The sequence below is a fragment of the Vigna radiata genome, unplaced genomic scaffold, assembly GCF_000741045.1.
Source record: "Vigna radiata var. radiata cultivar VC1973A unplaced genomic scaffold, Vradiata_ver6 scaffold_215, whole genome shotgun sequence".
In the NCBI taxonomy this organism is placed as follows: Eukaryota; Viridiplantae; Streptophyta; class Magnoliopsida; order Fabales; family Fabaceae; genus Vigna; species Vigna radiata.
The window spans coordinates 376,571-399,315 of record NW_014541783.1 but is presented as its reverse complement, the minus strand read 5'-3'; the positions used below and the strand labels follow the sequence as shown (position 1 = coordinate 399,315).

General features: G+C 32.1%; 2 protein-coding genes across 3 annotated transcripts; both read right to left on the bottom strand.

Annotated features, from left to right (window-relative positions):
• Window positions 1-200: 200 nt before the first annotated feature.
• On the bottom strand, window positions 201-3,532 carry LOC106778188 (uncharacterized calcium-binding protein At1g02270). 2 transcript variants are annotated; one of them, XM_014666124.2, is made up of 11 exons: window positions 3,362-3,532; window positions 3,058-3,267; window positions 2,833-2,937; window positions 2,597-2,702; window positions 2,173-2,390; window positions 1,991-2,067; window positions 1,780-1,894; window positions 1,542-1,667; window positions 1,118-1,222; window positions 926-1,033; window positions 201-789 (listed from the first exon to the last, which is right to left on the bottom strand). In XM_014666124.2, exons 1-11 carry the CDS (start codon window positions 3,362-3,364, stop codon window positions 535-537), a joined length of 1,428 nt encoding a protein of 475 aa, XP_014521610.1. In that variant the 5' UTR covers window positions 3,365-3,532; the 3' UTR covers window positions 201-534. The 2 variants fall into 2 exon arrangements, with proteins under 2 accessions (XP_014521610.1, XP_022631815.1); XM_022776094.1 differs by having other exon boundaries at window positions 201-786.
• Window positions 3,533-11,871: 8,339 nt separating this feature from the next.
• LOC106778187 (ribosome production factor 1) lies at window positions 11,872-15,793 on the bottom strand. Its single transcript, XM_014666123.2, has 11 exons — window positions 15,447-15,793; window positions 15,271-15,351; window positions 14,755-14,850; window positions 14,512-14,595; window positions 14,354-14,423; window positions 14,135-14,217; window positions 13,608-13,687; window positions 13,264-13,362; window positions 13,058-13,166; window positions 12,313-12,402; window positions 11,872-12,203 (listed from the first exon to the last, which is right to left on the bottom strand). The coding sequence occupies exons 1-11, from the start codon at window positions 15,687-15,689 to the stop codon at window positions 12,165-12,167; spliced, it is 1,074 nt and encodes a 357-aa protein (XP_014521609.1). The 5' UTR covers window positions 15,690-15,793; the 3' UTR covers window positions 11,872-12,164.
• Window positions 15,794-22,745: the final 6,952 nt, after the last annotated feature.

Here is a 22,745-nt window from a genome sequence, read left to right as displayed (position 1 = left end):
ATTCTAGAAAATTTTGGAAACAGATATTTAGAAAGTCAATTTTATGAAAGGTAAATTAGTCATTTTAAAAAATTATTTCCTAGGAAAAAATCATATGGGTTATAGCCATTTTTGTCAAAATCAATGGATCCAAAGTGAGAAAGGGAAATATATATATATGTGTGTGTGTGTATAGATGTATAAAAAAATATAGATATATATACATTGCAAAAATATCTTTACATTGCTATCCCATTACCAGAAAAAAGCATGGCCAGGGCTTTCCAAAACTTGTTACAGCATACAGTAATTTGACTCCACAGGCTCATATACATGACAGATTAATAGTTAATGGTAGGACATGTTTGGCAAGGATTGAAATTGAAAGTGAAAAAACATCACTTTTTGTTTATCCCTATATCAAACTTGTCTCAAAATTGAAACTTTTTCCATTGGTATACCTTGTATTTCACAACCTTTTTTTTGGTCAATTCTAATAGGCCTGAACACTACTAGTGCCATGAAGGAGCCAGCTAGGTATGGTAGGTGGTAGGTTCAGTTTTGTGTGGCCGAACATCTCATCCTTGCTGGTGAAAACACAGCTGTGAGTCTAGCATGATCAGAGAGAGAATAATCTTCTGGCCATAGTCCTTTCTCCACTTCACGCGGATACAGCATTGCATTCTTTATCATAAAACCAATGGCTTCTTGCTGCTGCTGCTGCTGCTCCAATTCTGTGTTAACGTCTTCCATGCACCCTTTCACATCTTCTAACACATGATCTGGACATGCTGAATTCCAAATCTTCTGCTGCAATGCAAAGTCAATCATTACTATGTATATAGGAACTTTCTGAAATGTCTAATGATAAAATTTTAACATGCATTAGGCACATGATGCAATGGATTTCCTAAATATCATCCAAAAACGAAGGCTTACTATATACCTTGAACTCTTCGAAGTCGATGACACCATTTCCATCTACATCTGCATGATTCCACAGATCTTGTAATTGTTGAAAGCATAGTCCATAAGGCACACCAATTAACTTTACCTGCACAAGTTATAATATGGTGTTTTTATGTTTTTGTCTCTTGCTTGAGAAATTTATATCATCATATATTAGATGTGAAAGTACCTGCCGAAGTGCTTCGGAGAAACTAAAATATGTCACAGAATCAGCATAGTTGTCACCCTTCAGAAAGGCAAATGCATCATTTTCTGATGCTTTTCGCAACTGGAACTGAAATGAAAAGAGAGATAGCATTAGATGCAAAGCAAAAATGATCTTTCTTATATTCTCACTACTTCGTCACAGCAAAAATGGCGTTCGGTGACTATGAAGGCCAATAAAAAATCAAGTATAATAATTTATTCTTTTTGGTGTAAACACTTAAGATTTCTATGATAAGCACTTCCATAACCATTTTTTAAAGCCACTACATATGTGTCACACCACAAACCCTGAACAGTTGACTTGCATATTAATCATTTTATAAGTAAAAAGTCAGAAACACAAAGACAACAAAAAAGATATAATAAATTGCGTGAATCATACTCACTTTTAGTATACTAAATACAGCTTCAGCCCAACTGGTCTTCAAAGGTTTACGTGCTTGGTTGGGATTGCAAAGCCAAATGAAGTCAACACCACAGATATTTCCTCTGTGATTTCTGTGACTAACCCACTGCATGATCGAAGAGACAATAAAAATTCAAGCAAGTAAAAAATCTACTAAGACCATGATTTTCATACCAGGAAAGCATGTGAAAAGTTCAATCTTTTAATGAGAAATTTACCTTGTGAGCATCGGCATAACTGTCACTGTATTGATTAGCAATATCATACGATGATACAAACCCCTGTGACCTAAGGAACTTGTAAACATGACCACGCTTGCTGCCATTCCAGTCTCTGCATTAGATAGAACATGAAGTTCACATCATAAGGAGATCTGTTCCAGTTAAAATACTAGCATAACATCAGAAGAAAATCTATCAATAAACTCACCCACAGAGTATGATAGGCATGGGTTTGAGCCTGTTTTCTCTCTGATATAATTCCACATACTGCAATATTTGGTAAACCTACAAGAAGGCAAATGATAGGTGTAGTGTTAGGATTGAAAGCAAGTTGGCTGCACAACCATCAATGAATAAGAAAAGGGATTTATTTACATGGGTCTCACACACCTGATTCAATCTTACTAAACAAAGACTTGAATCGTGAGGAAATAACAAGTGGGTGTTCACAATCAGAAACTCTTGGGGAACACTGCCTTTTTGGTTTTGTGAGGGGGAAACTGACTGAACGTGTAGCAATTGAGCAACACGATCGCCACAATCGTTGAAAAGCAACTCTCGATAATCCAAAACTCTTAGCCATTCTTTATGTATAGCAGTCAGTAGACCTGCATAATAAACATGGGCATTTGAGACAAAGAACAGCAAAACTACACGGAGAGAGAAGCATGGATCTTGTAGAAAAAACAATGAAACAATCCTCCAGAACCGCATGGAACATTGGCACTAACAACTAGCAAACACATGAATACAACAATTGGAAATACACATATTTAAATGAGTATGAGGATGAACGGAATCTTCGCAAACTTACCATCTCCACGGTTGTTGGTTCGACCAAGCTTGAAGAGATTGTAGCCAGCATCTCCAAGTCTCTCCTCATACATGTGAACAAGCTCTTCGTTTCCAACCCAAAATTCCTATACACGAAACAGACATCATAGTATAGAGTGAGTGAATGAGAGCTGATAACGAGAAACACTATTCCCGACCAAATAAAAATATATTTTTAACGAGACAATGCCCACAAGAAAGGAGAGAAATTTTTACCTGGAGGCACATAATGGAAGATGATTCAGAAAGCAAGCAATCGAGAATCCTCTCATTCCTGGACAACCACAATGATCTGCAGTTACTTTCACGTATGCCTTGGTTCTGTTCACAACAATAACACAGAAAATTTAGATTTCAAAGTGAAACCCTGCAAAATCACATCTTAGGAGCACTCTCCATCCACGTGAAAACAATAAAATTAAGAAAAAGAGCACCACACACCTGAGGATCCGTCCGTTTGTAAATCGGAGCCAGAATGTTGAAAGTGGTGAATGAAACGCAAGAAGGGTCTCTGTCCACCTCTGTCACTGATGTGAAACAGCAACCCCTGCTAATTCTGGAAAGTTCTGCATCACCGCTATAACCGTTGATACCATTATGAGAAGAACTATTATCTCTTCTCAAATTAAACTTCGCGCCCGCAGCCACCACCTGAATTCAAAAATCAAAATGACCCTTTTGTCAAAACCACCCCCCAAAATCCAAATCAAATAAAATTGAGGAAAAAAAGGACCCAATCACCTACCATTCTCCAGATCCTCGCCACAGCCAATAAAGGTAATACCTTGAACTTAAATTTATGTCCTTTAAGAAGAAATTCAAAATCGGTCAGGGAGCTTTTTATGGTTCTGCTTCTCTTATCTCTTACTTTTGCAACGATCGCCTTTTCTCTGGCTTGTGATGAGCAAGCAAACGCAATTATATATATATATATATATATATATATATATATATGTATATAATATTTAAGATGAGGAGAGAGAGGGTTTTGATTTTGGGTACAGAAAAAGGCAAGGAGACAGGACAAGGACATGACAAGTTGAGGGTTTCCGCATTAACCTTTCATGTGATAAAATGACTTGACGAAGGAATCTTTTCTGTGTTGTGGTTATCACTTTTTTATCGATTTCAGAGACACACTCTTGACTCTGTTACGCAACGCACACGTCTCCAACATCTCCATAAAAACGACAACTTTCTTCAACTGGGATTCGGTTAAAGTTAAAGATCATTATTCATTCCACCGTATTTTATCTTCATCATCACCCTTCTTCTTCGGACTTTCTGCCCACAGTATATCCCGCAGCCCAAACACAAAGATCCAACCTTTACCGGAGACGCCCACGTTATCTTATTCAATACTAAGAACTTTCTCGTTTTTGTATTACTGTAGTGCATTAATTTGTTTGCAAGATATTTTTTTAATTTTAATTTAAAAAAAGAAAATTGCCAAACTATTATGCTATTGAAAATTGAAAATATATATATATATATATATATATATATATATATATATATATATATATATATATATATTTAGAGGGTCACCATAATTTCTTAAAAGCCATTTTGCTATGGTTGAGAGGGTGGAAAAAGGAAAAATTAATACAAGTTATTTATTTAATGAAGGAGAAAAATACAACTTTCAAAACTTTGATTTTTTGTTACTCTTTTTATTGTTTTTATTTCTTTTTTTCTTCATCTCTTATCTGTTTTTCTCGTTAAATGTATTTAATGTTTACTTTGTTTAAAACTAATTTCTTGCCGTTCAGTGTGGAAAAATATAAGAAAAAATAATTTATATTAATTAAAAAGATAATTCATAGTGAAATTGATTTTATTTTTAAAAATGTGTTTTGACTGTTCTTTCATAATTTTGTATATAAAAATAAAAGAAAGCCTTCAAATAAATCAAATAACTCAATTAAAATAATGACATTTATAAAAATCTATTAACTCCTTACTTTAAAAACTAAACTGTACCATTTAATAAAAAGTAAAAAAATTCGAAGTTTCAGTTGAACGTGACGGTTATAAGAAGTTTGAAGTGTAACGATTGGGTTAGTTTACTTAACTATTTATAGTTTGGTCTTCCTTCAATGTCTACACTTTTTCGTGAAAATTAATACATTAATTAATCAATATTCGTATTAATAACAGACCTAGGTGTTTTGATTGAGTGTAACGTTAACGTTAAACAAATACGGTCTTCTTTCAATGTCTTGCATTTTTTATATCACAAAATAATGTAACAAGTCAAAGTGTTAATAACAAAGTTAGCAAAAGTTTAAACGTATCATCCCATTTAATAATATAAAATTATTAAATAAAATTTTAATAATACACGATAGATAAATAAAAAATTAATATTGTTATTTATATCAATAACTTTAATAATATAATATATATGTGCACTACAAAAAAAACAACTTAAATGGCATGATCTGTATCGTCTTTAATAGGAAAAAAATTTGTTTTAAATAATGAAACTTATTTATAAAATTATATTTATATTTTAAGGTTTTATTATTAAAATACTTTATTGTTATAATTTTAAACAAAGTATCAATTCTAAAATACGATTTGTAGATTCCTTCTTAAAACTTAATTTAAATAAAATTGCTAGAGCTTTTTTTTCTATTTTTTTATGTTTTTTAATTAATTTATTTTTCTTTCATTTAAATACACAATTGAAAAAATGAAATTAGTTAAATTTCATTTATTATTGATATATAATGTTTAAAATTATTTCCTGCAGATAATATTCGTAAGAAACTTTTAAGATATAATAACTATGAACACGGGGTAATAATTAAAGAAAATCACGTCTTATTAAAATGATAGAAAATAGTATAAAATAGACACAGAAAATGCAAATTTATGTGTATTTCTTTCTTGTAACATAAAAAGAAATAGCGAAAAATAAAAATATTTTATTATTTGAATTAATTTCAATGTTTATAATGTGAAGCAGAGATTAATTGAATGGAGGATGATAGCACCAAACACTATGATTATGATTGAAACCACAATCACTGAATGTATTTCAGACCCTTCATTTTCTATTGCTATGAGTTAAATATCAATAATAAATGTGTTGAAAATCTTTTAGCCCACATCAATATATTATAAATAAACAAATAACTGTCAAATCAAAAATATATTAAGCTCGTTATATTTTTTTTTTGTTGCTTTCTATCTGAGTAACTCTTACAATACAATATTTTAAAGTTTTTATTTTTTATTTTTTTAATTTTTAAAAATAAATTTGTTCAAAAATAAACTGTTTCAGCAATAAACATATTTTAAAAAAATGTAAACGAAAACCTTATTTATGTGTTCATTATTCAGGTTGAGAATTTGATTTTTAGATATTTGAATTTGTAACGTAAAATAACGCCTTTTTAGAAAATTGACCAAATTTTAGTTGGTTCTTTTTTTGGATTTTTCTGAAAAAAAATTTGAAAAATCCATCGGAACTTAATTGTCCGGAAACTGAATTCCGGTTGAACTTCTGACATTTGACAACATTTTTCATATTTAGAAATTTAATTTCTTAAACTTAAATTTAAAAAAGATTTCTACATTCAAAGTTGAAAACTCGAGTTTTCAAAAATTAAACTTTAACTAATTTTTCAGTATCAATAACATTATTTCATACCGCAAGTATTTTGTTTATTAATAGATATTTTCAAAAGAGAAATTATAAAATAAATACAAAAGTAATAAAATCTGAGTCAAATATAAGAGACTAATATTTTATAAGTTTTTAAACTTATATAATACTTAATCTTTTTATATCTATTGTCATATTAAAACTTATATTTAAATTTATAATCAATCCATATATTATATTTATTTGAAGAAATCTTTTAAATTTATTCGAAAAAAAAAATTTTGAACAGTATCCATATATTTTCATCCACCTCTATATTTTATCTTATTACTTTTTTACATATTTTAATTTTAATTAAAAATAAAATCAATTTATAATATATATATATATATATATATATATATATATATATATATATATATTACTTATAAATTTAAATTATGTTTAAAGAACATGTTTGTTTTTTTTATTGTTAAAATTAGAGTATCAGTAGAACTATCAAAACGAGTAACTCGACTTGATCCGGTCCGGTCCATCACGGGTTGGTCATTTAGTAAGTCAATCTAACTCGGCTTATTCCAACCCGGCTTATTTATTAATGAGCCAGAAAAATATGAACCCGACACCACAGATTGTGGGTAAACAGATTAGCTTACTAGCCATTTAATTACAATTTTTTTAAATAAAAATTAAAAATTTTCTATATTTAAATTTAAAAAATTTTCACTTCAAAAAAATGATGTTACACTCAAGACAATTCAAAATAATAATAAAAAGTACAATATAAAATCCAAATATCATCAAAAAAAACAAACACAAAATACATATAAATAAGTTTCTTATATTTCATAAGTTTCATAAATAAAATAATAAATTCAAAAAATAAAATTAGGTAGTGAGTTGGCGGACAAACCCAACTCACACAGATTCAACTCGCATGAATCGGATTTAAACAAGTTAGGTTAAAATTTAACTTATAAAAAAAATTCAATTTTTTCAAACTCAATCCAATTAAAACTCGTGATAAATTAGGTTAGTTCTCGGAGATTGTGACCAAACGATCCTAGTAATCAGGGAATGAGTATTCTGAATTCATAGTTTTTTTTTATGATGCAAGTGGAGATGGTAGCAGTTCTGTCTCTGAAAATTGAATGCAGCTTTTATAATGATACAATGTTCTGAAAAAGTAACACAAAGATGCATCAGTTGTCGGTGACACCATAAAAGTAGGAAAGAAAGAAAGATACTGAGAAGAAAGTACCAACCACATGCCTCAACCAGACACATACAATTAATTTAAGGTTACAGATCAAAGAGAAAAACACAGATATACTAAACCTAATTTTTCTTTTATTCTTCTGCCTTTGCAGCTATTATGGCTTAAGAAATTAAAAAATGTTGGATTCATTAATACTTAATTGTGCCGACAGATTCATGGAAAAGAGATGCAAGATGTCATGAACTACCAGGACTTTGTCTTTCAAATTATATAATAATGTTGTCAGTGACAGAAAACTAAGTATAAGACCGTGTGAGAGTCACGGTATGGCGGCAGCCGAAGATATAGATACGTACATTTATTAATATGAAAAATTAAAATGCGAAATAAATTTTGTTAAATGTAAAAAAAGTTAATTTTGCTTATATTTAATTCTAAAATTATATATTATATTTTTATATATTTAGCTAATTTGAATGTATTTTTCCAGTATTAAGACAAGTTTCAATAGTATTTGAAAACATATAGATTTATTTATTATTCTTATTTGCATGTTGTATTATATAAATGCAAGAAAACCCCATAAGTGGAAACCTTGAAATATAATTACTTTCATTGACGTTGTTAGTGTGGTTATGAAGGACAATGAGAATTAAGAATTGTGTAATTTGTTAAATTATTTATTGTTTTGGTGTGTTAGAATGGAATGTGAGATGTTGAAGATTTAAGTTATCATAAACTCTACTCACCTAACTAGGTGGTGCTAGGTAACTTGAAAGCCTTCACTACCTTATATTCTGTCTATGTAACACGCGTTTATTCATACACAAAACGTGTGGGCCTAAGCTAGGGCAAACTTTTGCATCATCAGACCCACCTCATCTTTAATCACACTTCAACAAGGCTAAGTTATAACTCTGCATTGCATTCGAACCATTAACACCACCTCCAAGCTGAAAGAAGGAAATATTCATCTCTAGAAGATTTCCTGATGTTGCTAAAATTTTTAGAAATTATTATAGCTGATTATAATAAGTCATGAAGAATAATTGAGTATTTCTTATCTTTACACGTTTCTTCTTACCTTAAACAGATTCTTTTACTTACAATATAAGATTATAATAATTGAATTAAAATCAAATATATATATATATATATAAGATTTCATAAAGTAAATATATCAGATATATTTTTAGTATATCAAAGATGTTTTCTAATATATTGGAGGATAATGCAATTTCAGATGCATCATTCCCAGAAGCATTTTTGGATAACATTCAACAGTTTTAAGATGAAAGAATCAGGAATGGAAATGAAAACGTTGTTTGAGAATTAAGTTAAAATACAATAATCTTCATAAGTGTTTTTCAATTCAAAAGTTATCCTTGACTTGGGCCAGAGTGCCACCACCAATCCAAATTCTTTCGGCTACCAAAATATGCAAAATCCAGAGGAATATTCGAAAACATTTTTCCGAAAGGCAAAAGTACACTTTAAGTAATTCTACTTACAGAACAATACTTAATATTTTATTATATTTTACTTATAATATCTTAAACTAATGCAATCAATGTCACACCCCATTTAATACCCCTTAGTGGGATACACGTGTCAGCCGTCCAGTCTTCCCTGGTAAAGTGGGAGACCAACTCTGTCAAGTTTTTAATTCCCTTCCTTCGTGATCCGTGTAACAGCAGCAGAGCAGTGAAGCCCCAGAAAGTGGAAGTCAGGTGGCACGCTGGGAATGAGCGAACGTTCTTAGTGGAGGCAGTACATAAGGTAGGATGTAAACCTGACGCCACTTTTCCCATGCAATCTTCTTCTTCCTCAAACTTGTTTTTCTGAAAATCTCAAATCCTCCTCCTTCTCTCTAAAACCTCCCAACCTTCTCTCTAGATTTCTAACCTCCAATTCTTCTCCGATCACTTGCATCCGTTCAGGATTATTGCTGCCGGCACCAAGACCTTCAAACGGTACCAACCAGAATTTCATTATGAACTAGTAAGTGTCCGAACCCTTGAAGTTCCTTAGCCTTCCTGCATGCATGCACCATTAAAGCTTGCATGTACCTGTGAAACCATTTCTCTGAACCTACTTTTGGTATTTGACTCTAGACCTTGGGAAACTTAGAAGAGATAGTTGCTACCAACCTACTTTCGAAGTCTTAGCTGGAATTAGAGGTAAGAGAAGCTTATAAAGTTTAATTATAATTTCTTTGCATGGTTTGAACGTGTGTCTGATTTAATGTATGATTCACATCTAAAGTATGTTGCTTGATTTCTTATGATTGAAATATGGTATGTTGTTGTATGAGTTGTATGATAAGTATGAACTATAAATTCTGCACTGATATGAGTATGTATAAAACTTAGAGAAAATATGAATTTGAGATCGAAGGTCATTAGGACCGTTCGGTCCTCCCTTCTTCCGTTCAATCTGTTCGGACTGATCGGCCTAGTGTGTTTACTAAACTTAGTTGCTTTCCTTTAATCATTTCATTGTCATATACTTAAGAACGTTGGTCATAAACCAAGCGTTCGCCTTTACAAGTGTTCGGCCTTAGGCTGACACTTAAAATATAAAACTTGCAAAATTTGATATTCTTCCTTTTGAAACCGTTCGGTCATTTAGTGACTGAATGGTCTAGTGAGCTTGTGTTTATTGAAACGTCCGGTTTGTTTGACTAAAGTCCTTTGAGAAGTGTCCGGTCATAGACCAGCCTTCGACCAAGATTAGTGCTTATTCTATAACATTCTTTGCCAAACCGTCCAGATGACTATTACTTATAGTCAATCCTTTGGGGTACGATCTTATTCCTTGTCGGACCATTCGGCCAATCATTTGACATTCTTCTGTTATTCAGTCTCACCTTTGATTAGACCGTCCGGTCACTTATTTAAATTCTTGATACACAGTTTCTCGTTTCGGTTAGACCGTTCGGTCACTATTAATTCAATCTTTGGTATTTAGTCCTGTTCATTGCCAGACCATTCAGTCAAACCTTCTTGTCTTACTCAATCTCTTATTCTATCTTTGATTCACCCGGTCCTTTTCTTAACATCCTTACAGTTTGGAAGTAATAATGAACCTTGATTGAATTTGGCTGAGTAAGGGAATTCCACTGGAGGAATGTCTCATGAATTGGTGACGATTGGTAAAGTATGAACGTGGGAATGACTCTGGTGTCGTCCTGATCCTGATATTCCGTGAGAATACTTTCTCATATAGAGAGAGGTTACTCATGCGTGGGAATGGCAGGAGGTCCGCGGTCATAAGGTTAGATGATCGTTGTAGGACTAACCTCGGGTGGCAGCTGATAAGTAAAGGCAGCTACTACACCACACCGGGTGCTAGGGACGACCGAGCTACAGGTTCATACAGTCCGGACAGTGTCTTAGTGGTCAGTCATGATTAAAGGTATGTAGTATGCATGTATAGAAATGATGTATGAATTGTTGATTGGTTTGAGTTTGTATGTTCTCTTGTATGATGAAATTGATTAATTAAATTTACATAAGCTTACCCTTATCTGTTTCGTCTTTGTCTATGTTGCCGTTCGGTATCCAACCGTTCAGTTATTCTCTTCATTGCAATGATCATCCTTTTGGGTGTGAGCAGAGGATACCTTGAAAGCTACTTTGGAAGATACTCTGGAGGATGTTGTACAGGCTAAGCAACCCGTGAAGGTCGTGCCTGAAAGTTATGTAGGACCGTCCGGTCCTTAGTATAGTTGTTTTTATTTGCCTTGTGTTTTGTAAAAGCGTTCAGTATAAGAAACCTTTTGATGTTGGCCGATAGGTCAATGAATTGCATTCAAGACCGTTCGGTCTATTTTGTAAATGCTGTATTTAATATTACTGATTTTACAGTTTTAAATTCCAAGTATATTTCATACTTCTATGCTTATTCACTATTGTTCTCCTTTGTTATTCATGTTAATTCCTAAAATAAATTATTGCTTTGGTTATATTTATTGGGATGTTACAATCAAATTATATTTTTTTATAAAATCAATGTTAGATCAAGAATAAACAAAACTATTATTATAATATATTAAAAAGGACAGGTCTTCACCTTTAAAATTTTGAAACTATTGTTGAACTAACTCCCGCTATAAAATTAGTCTTAAAAATAAAAAATAATAATCGAAATTAGTGGATGCAATTACCCTTTTGCCACAAGTGATTTATGCAGATAGTAGTGAGATGCCTTTAATAAAGAATTTTGAACGAAGCAGGTGTTTATACATTTAAAAAAAAATACTAGTAGTTGACGAAAATCATTGGTGATCATTTAAAATTCAGTCTCTGTCAGTTAAAATTCGTCCTGAGAAATTTTCTTTGGGCGGCGATCGAACAGGGGGAAATCGTGACACGTGTTACGCAGGTAATGCTAATAAAATAATACACCCATCACCACGTGGAATCAATTCTGTGACTTCAATAAACTCATAATACAACACAGTAGAAAGAAATGAAACCGTGAACAATAGAAAGAGACCGCTAAAGAATCAAAGCCTTATCTCTTTCCCAACCGCCAATACATTTCAAGTTAAAGATTTGGATTTGTTCACGGGTATACAAAGATGATAGGACTTTAGCCCAGATAAAGCAAAATAAAATAAATTATACACCAAATTTAACTAAAAACAAGTTGACGCAAGATAACTATTCCAGCAAAAATGATGTCCAAAATGCAACTCTCCCAAACAAGTCATAGGAAAAACCTTCTTCGACTTGTATCCATTTCCGCCTAAAAGAGAAAAAGAGACAAAAAATAAAAAGTGTTAAGTAAGCATGGTAAATGCTTCCCAAGGTCAGACCAAGAATTGAAAAAGCGAGTTAGTTGACAAACAAATTACCTTGTGAACCCACTCATATTCCCCACCCTTTGTGTCAAAGGTTCCATTCTGCAGGCTAATCAACTTCAAGGTGAAACGAGGGCCACATTCCTGTGTTTAAGTGAAGAGCCAAGTTTTAAGACCATTATTCATATGAAACAACAAATATAACAGCTTGAACAAATCAAGAATTTTAATACTTGAAAATATAATAAACATTGGACGTTTTTAAGGTAGAATGCATGCAATAAAAATTGAAACAATTTTTGTTAACAAAATGTGACATGCTTAATCTCAATATACATAAATAAAATTGGCTACCAATATTTCCTGATTCAGACTGAAATGTAAAATAGATGTCATCGGACATTGGTAACACAAGTTGCAAAGTTTCTATAAGAATTTGCCAGCATCATACCATGGAGACAACTTTTAGTCTGCCATAATCACATTCATCATTAACTCTCTGGAGTCTACATCTAAATAAAGATTAAATAACAAACAACTGGCATAAACAAATTAATTAATCTGCAGAATCTCTCCTCTATACCCTCTGATCAAGATCACAGACGTCAACAATCTGAAAGGCCAGTTCCTGTTATCTAATATTGACTGAACAACACTCCACATACTATACCACTTGGTTTGACAAATAAGGAAAGTAATGAGGAACATAACAACTATATGTAATACAGTGGTCAACACCTGTTGAGTTTTTAAATGGCGGTGGCAAGTAAAAGGAAAATAAAAAAGAGCCAAGACCAACCTGAAGCCGAGCAATTACTTTCTGTTCAGGAACATTATCACTCTTGTCACCTTTGTCCTTTTTACCCTTGGACTCAGCTTTTTTAACTTCTTTCTTTTCAAAAATGTACCTTTTAAGTATGGTTGAACATAACAAAGTGTCAAGAAAGTGAAAATTACAAATATTTTGAAGCAAGTGACAATATTTTATGTTTAACAGATAAATACCGGTGATGCCGGAAGAAAATAAAATCTCTCTGGTTGTGGAAGGTGACTACTCGTCGGCCTTTAAATTCTGGATCTTGAGGAAAAAGAGACTGTATCAACCTATTACACAAACCATTATTATATTGAAACCAGAAACAGAGGAGATATCTGTTTATGAAAAATTCTATCAGCAAAATGGGGAAAAAATCCTTAGATTCCTTTTTGGCTATTTGCTTATTATTTATATAAAAGTACCAGACAGGAAGTATATAAAAGTATTTCTATAAGACCTGCCATTTGAATAAAGCAAAATTATAAGAAACAAAAAATTACAGATGAAACATACAATGAGAGAAAATAATCACCTTCCAATTCGAGACCCTAGACGTGTTGTGAAGTTATTCAGTACAAGCTCAGGCTTGTGACTTGTTGGTGTTCCATGATTCTGCAACGGACACCAAATGCATGCAATCAAAATTTAAATCATTTATTTTTGTTGACAATAAGTAGCGTGCTTAATTTAAGTACGTAAATGAAATTGTATCAATCTCTACTGCTGATAGACAATAAATAATAAAATAACAAGTTGCAATTGTGAGAATGCAAATTAAAATCACATTTAGTAGACATTTTCAAAATACATAAAAAATTATACATTATTGTCAACATAAAAATATTAGTGTTTTATAGATTAGATACATGACCCAAATTGAAGTATCAATACAGCATAGGTGACCACTAAGCAAAAAATAAAGGAGACAAAAAGTAACTTTAATTGCTGAGCATCTGTACACTTGAAAAGTCGCAAGAAGATTTATTTCTCCCTCAATCAAAATTTCAAGAGATCTTTATCTTATCTACCCCAAAAATTCAAATTAAGCAGATTATATACCTTAATATCCTTGCGCAAAACAAGCTTCGACAGCTTGAAATGAGCAGTGGGCCCATTAGGTACACCAATTATTAGAAGAGCATCTGCAAATGGGAGCAAGAATCATGTAGGGCCATGTTGCCCAGAAATCTAAGGGAGAAAGACCAACATGTCTAAAAAACAATCTTTAAATGTATAAAATCTGTATGGACTGAATTTTCACTGAAAGAAAAACCTTACCTGGTTCCCTACGATTGGTGTGAACAACTATAACAGAAGTGAAGTCCTTATTCTTTGCATATTCTACAATCTGTGATAAAAAAAGAAAATTAGAAAAAGCTCTCAAACATGTTTTAGTTTCCCCAGCTATTAGGAAAAGACAGTCAGAAACCCAGCACCTTTTTTAGATCATATGTTCCTCTCTTATAGTAATGAGCATTTGGTATAACAGATAGCAACTCCGATATAAACGCAGGTCCCCTCTGCAGAGTAAGTCATGTCTCAGCAAAAGGTAAAAAAAGTTATACAATTAAGAATGACGATATTCTCGCAAAATAAAAGTGTACCTAGAATACTAAGAAACTAAAGAGTTATTGCTTCCGAAACACTCATTTTAGATCAGACAGATATTACAAACATACACTAGAATTGAAGCGGCAAGTGGTGATTAATATCTTGGCAGTTTGTTGCTGATGCAAAATTGAACTGAATTCATCAGCATCATTCCCTGCAAACAACTGCAACAAACAAGTATTATTCATTAGTCAAAACAAATGATGTTTGAACTTTGAACAACATCAGCACTGCGCGCAAATTCAAAATAGTAAACACAAGCCCCTCGTCAAAAACAAGTTAACCACCCAAAAACAACTTTACTCCATTTTAAAATTTACTGAATTCCATAGTTTACAATCCGTTCTTGTTCCCCGCTATTTTCACCCTTAAACCCCCACTCACGCTGTTGCTATACTACTACCAAACTCAGATTGAAATGTTCCAACTTAGATTGGCGCAATCAGTTAGCTCATCCGTGATTCTCAGAAAAAAAATGTAGAATTATCATTTAGCTTAAAATAACTCTAACTCAATTCAATCTAATCTGATAGCAATACAAACACGGTAATGATTTTTAAATGACAAAGCACAAAATTCAAAACCTCTTCGTCGTCGGGCTTGCAAACGGTCTCGTCGAACTCCCTAGTGTTTTCGATTGTGCGAGGGACCTTCTTCTCCGGAAGCTGCAGAAACATGAATAATCGTTTTTGTTACTGATACGTATCGAACACAACAGCAATAACAATTTAGATTCACATTCGGAGAATTAAAAAACTACCTCTTCACCGAGTTCGAGAGCTTTCTTGACAGCTGCATCACGAGCCTTGGCCTTAGCGCGCTTGTCGAGCTTCTTCTGGTGCTTCAACTTCGCGTGCACCTCAGATCTCTTCTCTTTGTTCTTTATCATTGAAGGACGTAACTGGTCCTTCTTCTCCGTCGCCACTGTCTTCTTCCTCTTGGAGGACGCTGCTTCTGATTCTTCCGCATCCGAGTCGTCGTTCTTCCTCCTCTTTCCGCCCATTGGAATGCTAGGTTAGGGTTTCGGAAACAGAGAAAAGGGAAAGGCTGGGTTTACTGTATAGGGTTTATGAAAAATGGGGGTAATTGGTTTTTTCTCTTTGCCCTTTCTCTACACGCTGATAAAATCTCTTCTCAAGAATTTTATTACTGTAATAGAAAAAAAAAATAGCTTAAATAAATAAATTATTTGTAAAAAACAAATAAAAATACTGAATAATAAAAAAAATTATATATAATATTATACAATAATAGTAAAATATTATCTATAATGAATGAAAGAATTACTGGTAAAAGGGAAAAGATTTAGACCATGTCCAAAGAATTTATATTTTCATTTTTATAAAATATGAAGACTAATATTTTTCATATGTCTTCAATTTTAAAAATGTCTATTTTTTTAAAATCTTTCTTTTTTTGGATTTTTAAAACAAGTCAAAATAGTAATCTGTGTATAGAATATCCAACTTAATAGATTCGGTTACATTTTTCTGTTTTGAAGCTTGTAATATTAATTTTAATTTAAAAACCGGTAGAAAATAAAGAAAATGAAAAAAATAATTTAAAGATATGAAAAATAATATTTAAAAAACATGGAACTTATTTAGATGAAAGGTAGATTATAATTATAATTACCCAGTGAAAACACATTACTTTTTTATGATAAAAATGATAATAATATTATAATTATTATAATTATAAAAATAAATATAAATAAATTTTAGAATTTTATTAGAAAAAATCATTTTAATTTAAAAAATATCAAGTTTAAATAAAAACTATTAATTTTAAAAAAGTGACCTAAAAAGTAAAATTGGTAAAATAATTATTTTAAAGGTAAAAAAATGTATGTTTTTTATAGTAATATAAATAGTATATATTATTAAAAATAATTGATATTAAATTGATTTAACGTATTTTTTTCTTCATAATATCCTTAACTTTGTATTAGTTTGAACTAAGATTAATCTATCCTTTATGGCTCATTTAGTGAACAAGGTGCTAATATCATAATGTATTTCTTATCTAAGGAATGGGATGGGTTAAATTTAATGGAATGTAAAAAGTTATTTTCTCCAATTAAATTTGAAAAGAGCAATTAAACAAATTCTCTTAATTTAAATTATCAATTTGAAAAATAAAAACATCTCTTTAAAAAGTTACATATTAAACAAGTTGTTTCAATTTAAATTATCAATATGAAAAGTAAAAATATCTCTTTAAAATATTACGTCTAATGAAAGGAAATAAGTTAAACTTTTCTTTTTAACATGTCACATAAATTAAATCTTATATTGATTCTCATAAATTTTATTTTCAAATTTATTTTCATTTACTTTCAAATTTATTTAATTATTCTCTTTCAAATTCACTGTAGTGAAAAACAACTCGTGAATCCCTTTTCTTTTCTAACCTCAGTTTTGTTTCTTTCAGAGATTTCTTCGTGCAACCATACGTTTTCTTTTTAGCACTCCATACTTTCTAAAATTTCAATGGTACCTTTATTCAAATTAATAGAAAAGAATAGTGTAATTCATATTTTTGCATTTTAATTATAGTTGTGAATCGTGAAATTCATAAAGATTCTTAATTATACAATTTAAAATTTAAAAATGTTAATCATACATATTTCATATTATGATTTAGAACGTAGATTTGCATTTTGAAATGTAAAATCTGTAATACAAATATACATTCTAGATTATATAATCAGTACTGAAAATTTATATTTTAAAATTCTATAATTTCTAATGTAAATTTAGAAAACAATTTAAATGTAAATTATATTTTAGATTATATAATTCGTAATGCAAATTTAAAAAAAAATTAAAATCTAAATTTATATTATGGATTTCAGAATGAAATTTTACATTTCAAATTATATAATTTATAATGAAAAACAATTCAAAAATAAACTTGAGTTTATGAATTGTATAATGTAGAATAGAATTTTACATTGCAAGCTTCTCACAAATTATGAATAAGGAACACTTCTATTTGGGTTCTAAAATTATTTCTTTTCTAAAATGTCTTTATTTTTAAAATTTTAGCTCTCTATGTAAATAATTCACAATTTCTTAATTTTAGTAATTGGATGTTTTCATTTCCTCAACTAAATCTCCTTCTCATTTTTGTATTTGGTACCTCTTTCCAACCTGAGAACATATGTGTCTATTTTGTTTATCATTTGTTGTATTTGATAGTAACAAATTTAAGTTTAAATATGAATACATCTCACTTATCATATTATTAGTACAAATTATAAAACATATTACTTATCTTATTTGTGATTAAAGCTTAACTGCAATCCATTTTTAACTACCATCACATTTAACCATACTAGAAACTTTGTTTCCAAACTATGCAACGTGGATCTTAAATCATTATAATTACTATTTGTACACTGAAATGTTTTAATTAGTTTTTTCTAGATCGTACAATTCATAATTACACTAAATATAAAATTAATATTCAAATATATTCAATTTAAAAGACTTCTAAGTTACACTATTAATAAATAATCCAAAAATTAAGATAATATATTATTGTTCAAATGCTTAAAGAAAAAATTATTCTACCACACATGTTTAACTTCAACTCCCACCAAACCTTTACCTTTAATAATAATGTTTATTAAATCCAATATATTAAAAACTCATAAATAAAAACACTAGTGGATCAACAAAAGTTTTCAAGGTTCAATTAGTTATAAACTAAAAAAAAGTAATATAGACAATTTGAAAAAGGGAAGCACACAAATGGAAAACATGGTTGTGGAGGAAATAAAAAAATAAAGGGTTAAATATGTTTTTCATCTCTTAAGTATCACACGATTTTGGGTTTAGTCATTACTAAAAAAATTTGTTTCTTTTAGTCCTTTTAGTTTTAAAACTCGTATTTTTAATCCTTAAAAAATAACGGTGTTAGATTTCCTTGTGAGGTGGCTAACGGCAAGCCAGTCTGATACCATTTATGTGCCACGTTGCTTTTATTTTTTGAAATCAGATTTAAGTGATTTGTCATATATGTTTTCATTTATGAAATCAGATTAGAGCTTTTTTATGTTTGAAAATAATTAGGATTCTTAGAAAAAATCAAAAGTCCGACAACAGCAGTAGCACCCTTCTCTCCCTCTCCCATCAAACAACAATAAACTCATCAGGTTCAGATACTAGAAAAGGCACAAGTTCAAATTCTGAACTTGTGCCTACACTAATCTTCATAACTAAATCGAAATCACCATGGAAATATGCAGAAGAAAAATCCAATTGAATGCAAAGAAACCATAAAACCCCAAATTGCACTCACGAAATCGCACATCATCATCTTCTTCGCACCTTCGCACATAAATAGCAAATTCCATAAATCAACAATCCAAATCGTGAAACGCCTCCCTCATCTCCTTCAACCATCGTCTAAGCCATTATGCCTGCAACAACCTACGCGAAGCAACCTCCATCTCTCGATGCTTCTTCGTCTTCTCCGTTCAACTTCGCGCAAATTGCGCCTGTCTTCAATCAAGAACTTTTACACGAACTTGTCTTCAATCATTTATGAAATCAGATTAGGGGTTTTTTATGTTTGAAATTAATTAGGGTTCTTAGCAAAAAAAAGGAGTAAAAGAGAGAAAAAAAAACGTAACACAAAGTTATCAGGGAAAGTGACATCTGACGTGGCTCGCCGTTAGCCACCTCATAGGAAATCTAACGTTGTTGCTTTTTAGGAACTAAAAGTAGGAGTTTTAAAACTAAAAGGATTGAAAGGAAAAAAAATTTTGAGTAGGAACTAAACCCAAAATCGTGTGATACTTAAGCGACGAAAAACATATTTAATCCAAAAATAAAATAAAAAATAAGGGGCAGTTTTTCAGGTACTTTCATGAGTTCTATTTATACTTTCAAGTTTTTCATAATACCCTTTGTTCATTTAACGAAGTTTAATGAATTTTGTGCACCGATGATGGAGTAATGATATTGTCGAACCACCAACATTCAATGTAAAATATGGTTTAATATATGTTGCACCCCACCTCCTCGTTCATTCATTCTACTTCTTCTTTACTTTTGGTTTGATTTTGTTATTTGGAGAGTTGTGGTCGCGGGTGATTCTGATGTTCGTGTTCGTGGTCCCGGTGTGTTGGTATGATCCTTATATTGGTAGTCCCGATGACGACGTGGCGGCCGGTGTAAGTTTGGTTCATCGGAGCAAAGTTGAAGGCAGACATTCAAGGTTATAATAGTGGAACACCCTTAACCGATGTTTTAAATGCGATTAAGGGATTGTGGCGTTCGAATGTTGGTTAAGGGTCATCGTACTTCAAAGTACAATTAAGGCCTTTGAGTATTCTTTCACTAGTAAATCAACCCAAAAATTTATATGCATTCAGATTTAATCATACAATTTCTACATCAAATCCATATTCATGCATTTAGTCCATGTATCCATACATTCATATTTGATCAAAACATATACATATACATGCATTAACAATGGAAAAACAATGGAATCACGACGAAAGAAAAAGAGGACCAACCTTAGTGTAGAAACGCACGAGTGAGACGAGATCCAACCACGAATTCTCCCTGCACCTCCAATTTTCTCATATTTTCTTTTGAATATTTGTAGGCCTGCACAGAAAACAAGAATAACAGAAAAATCTTTTACTGAGATTCTTTTTCAAAATTTAAAGAGATGTTCTCCTTGCACCTCTACGAATTCTCTCTGCACCTCCAATTTTTTCACATTACCCTTCTGAATATTTGCAAGCCTACACGGAAAACAGAAATAATAAAAGAATCTTTGACAAAGATTCATATTCCAAAATTTAAAAAGCAAACCCTACACCCCTCGAAACCCACACTCTCTCGCTCCTCCCTGAAAAAATTTTGCCTCCTCCTTCAACTCCTTCTCTCGGTGCACCTCTCCCTTTTTGTGTCTTCCTCACCAATGCGCTTTCTTCTCCATATTGACGAGCTCACGAGTAGGGGTAGTGGGCAGTGGTGTTCGTGGTTGGATCTCGCCTCACTCGCACGTTTCTGCACTAAGGTTGGTCCTTTCTTTCTTTCGTCGTGATTCCATTATTTTCCCATTGTTAATGCATGTATATGTATATGTTTAGATTAATTCTGAATGCATGGATATATGGATTGAATGCATGGATATGGATTGGATGTAGAAATTGTATGATTGAATATGAATATGTATGTATTTCTAGGTTAATTACTGTAAAAGAATACTCGGAGGCCTTAACCGTACTACGAAGTACGGTGACCCTTAACCGGCGTTAGAACGCCGACAACCCCTTAACCGCATTTCAAACACCGGTTAAGGGTGTTCCACTATTTTAATATTGAATGTTCACCTTTAACTTTGCTCTGATGAACCAAACTGACACGACCACCACGCAGCCACCGAGAGCACCAACACAGGGACCACACCAACACACTAGGATCATGAACACGAACACCAGGACCACTTGCGACCACAACTCTCCAAACAACAAAGTCAAAAACAACAAGTCAAACCAGAAGCAAAGAAGAACAAACAAAGTGAATGAACAAGGAGGGGGGGTGCATCGTATATTAAACCACATTTTATATTTAATGTTGGTGGTTCTACAACATCATCACTCCACCACCAGTGCACAAAATTAGTTGAGCTTCATTAAATGAACAAAGGGTATTATGAAAAACTTAGAGGTGCAGGGAGAACTCGTGGAAGTGCAAGAACTACTTAAATAAGACATGTTCTCCCTGGACCTCCATGAATTCTCCATGCACCTCCAATTTTCCCACATTATCCATATGAGTATTTGTAGGCTTGCACAAAAAACATAAATAATAGAAGAATCTTTGACTGAGATTCGCTTTCAAAATTTAAAGGCAAACACTACACCCCTCGAAACCCACACTCTCTCGCACCTCCTTGTACCTCAAGAATTCTCCCCGCACCTTCAATTTTCTCATATGACTATTCTCAATATTTGCAGGCCTGCACAGAAAACATAATTAATAGAAGAATCTTTGACTGAGATTTTTTTTCAAAATTTAAAGAGATGTTCTCTCTACACCTCCACAAATTTTCCCTACACCTCCACAAATTCTCCCTGCACCTCCAATTTTCCCACATTACCCTTTCTGAATATTTGCAGGCATGCACAAAAAACGGAAACAACAGAAGAATCTTTGACTGGGATTCTTTTTCAAAATTTAAAAAGGCAAACCTTACACCCCCCGAAACCCACACTTTTTTGCATCTCCTTGAAAATCTTTCGCCTCCTCCTTCAACTCCTTCTCTCACTCTCTATGTCTCCCTCCCTCTCTCGGTGCACCTCTCCCTTTTTGTGTCTTCCTCACCAGTGCGTTCTCTTCTCCGTATTGAAGAGCTCACGAGTAGGGGTAGTGGGCAGTGGTGTTCGAGGTTGATCTCATCTCACTCGCGTGTTTCTTTCCTAAGGTTGGTCCTTTCTTACTCTTGTTGTGATTCCATTGTTTTCCATTGTTAATGCATGTATATGTATATATTTGGATTGAATCTGAATGCATGGAGATATGGACTGAATGCATGGATATGAATTGGATGTAGAAATTGTATGATTGAATCTAAATGCATATGAATTTCTAGGTTAATTATTGTAAAAAGAGACCCGGATACCTTAACCATACTTCAAAATACAATGACCTTTAACTGGCGTTTGAATACCGACAACTCCTTAATCGCATTTCAAACACTGGTTAAGAGTGTTCCACTATTCTAACCTTGAATGTCCATCTTCAACTTTGTTCTGATGATCCAAACCGACACCGACCACCACATAGCTACCGAGACCACTAACATAGGAATCACACCAACACACTCTGACCATAAACACGAACATCAAAACCATCCACAATCACATCTCTCCAAACAACAAAGTCAAATCAGAAATAAAGAAGAAGAAATAGAATTAATGAATGAGGAGGTGGAAAACACCATATATTAAACCACAGGTTACATTTAATTAATGTTGATGGTTCAACAAGATTATTACTTCATCACCAATGCACAAAATCCGTTGGGT

Excerpts from the sequence above, each read along its gene's own strand:
- LOC106778187 (XM_014666123.2), bottom strand. The coding sequence starts at position 15,689 with ATGGGCGGAAAGAGGAGGAAGAACGACGACTCGGATGCGGAAGAATCA. Across the intron at positions 14,424-14,511 it reads GAACATATGATCTAAAAAAG|ATTGTAGAATATGCAAAGAA; the intron begins GTGCTGGGTTTC and ends TTTTTATCACAG. Across the intron at positions 13,688-14,134 it reads TTTTGCGCAAGGATATTAAG|AATCATGGAACACCAACAAG; the intron begins GTATATAATCTG and ends TGTCCGTTGCAG.
- LOC106778188 (XM_014666124.2), bottom strand. Across the intron at positions 1,223-1,541 it reads CTGTATTTAGTATACTAAAA|TTCCAGTTGCGAAAAGCATC; the intron begins GTGAGTATGATT and ends TTTTCATTTCAG. Across the intron at positions 790-925 it reads TCGACTTCGAAGAGTTCAAG|CAGAAGATTTGGAATTCAGC; the intron begins GTATATAGTAAG and ends TTTGCATTGCAG.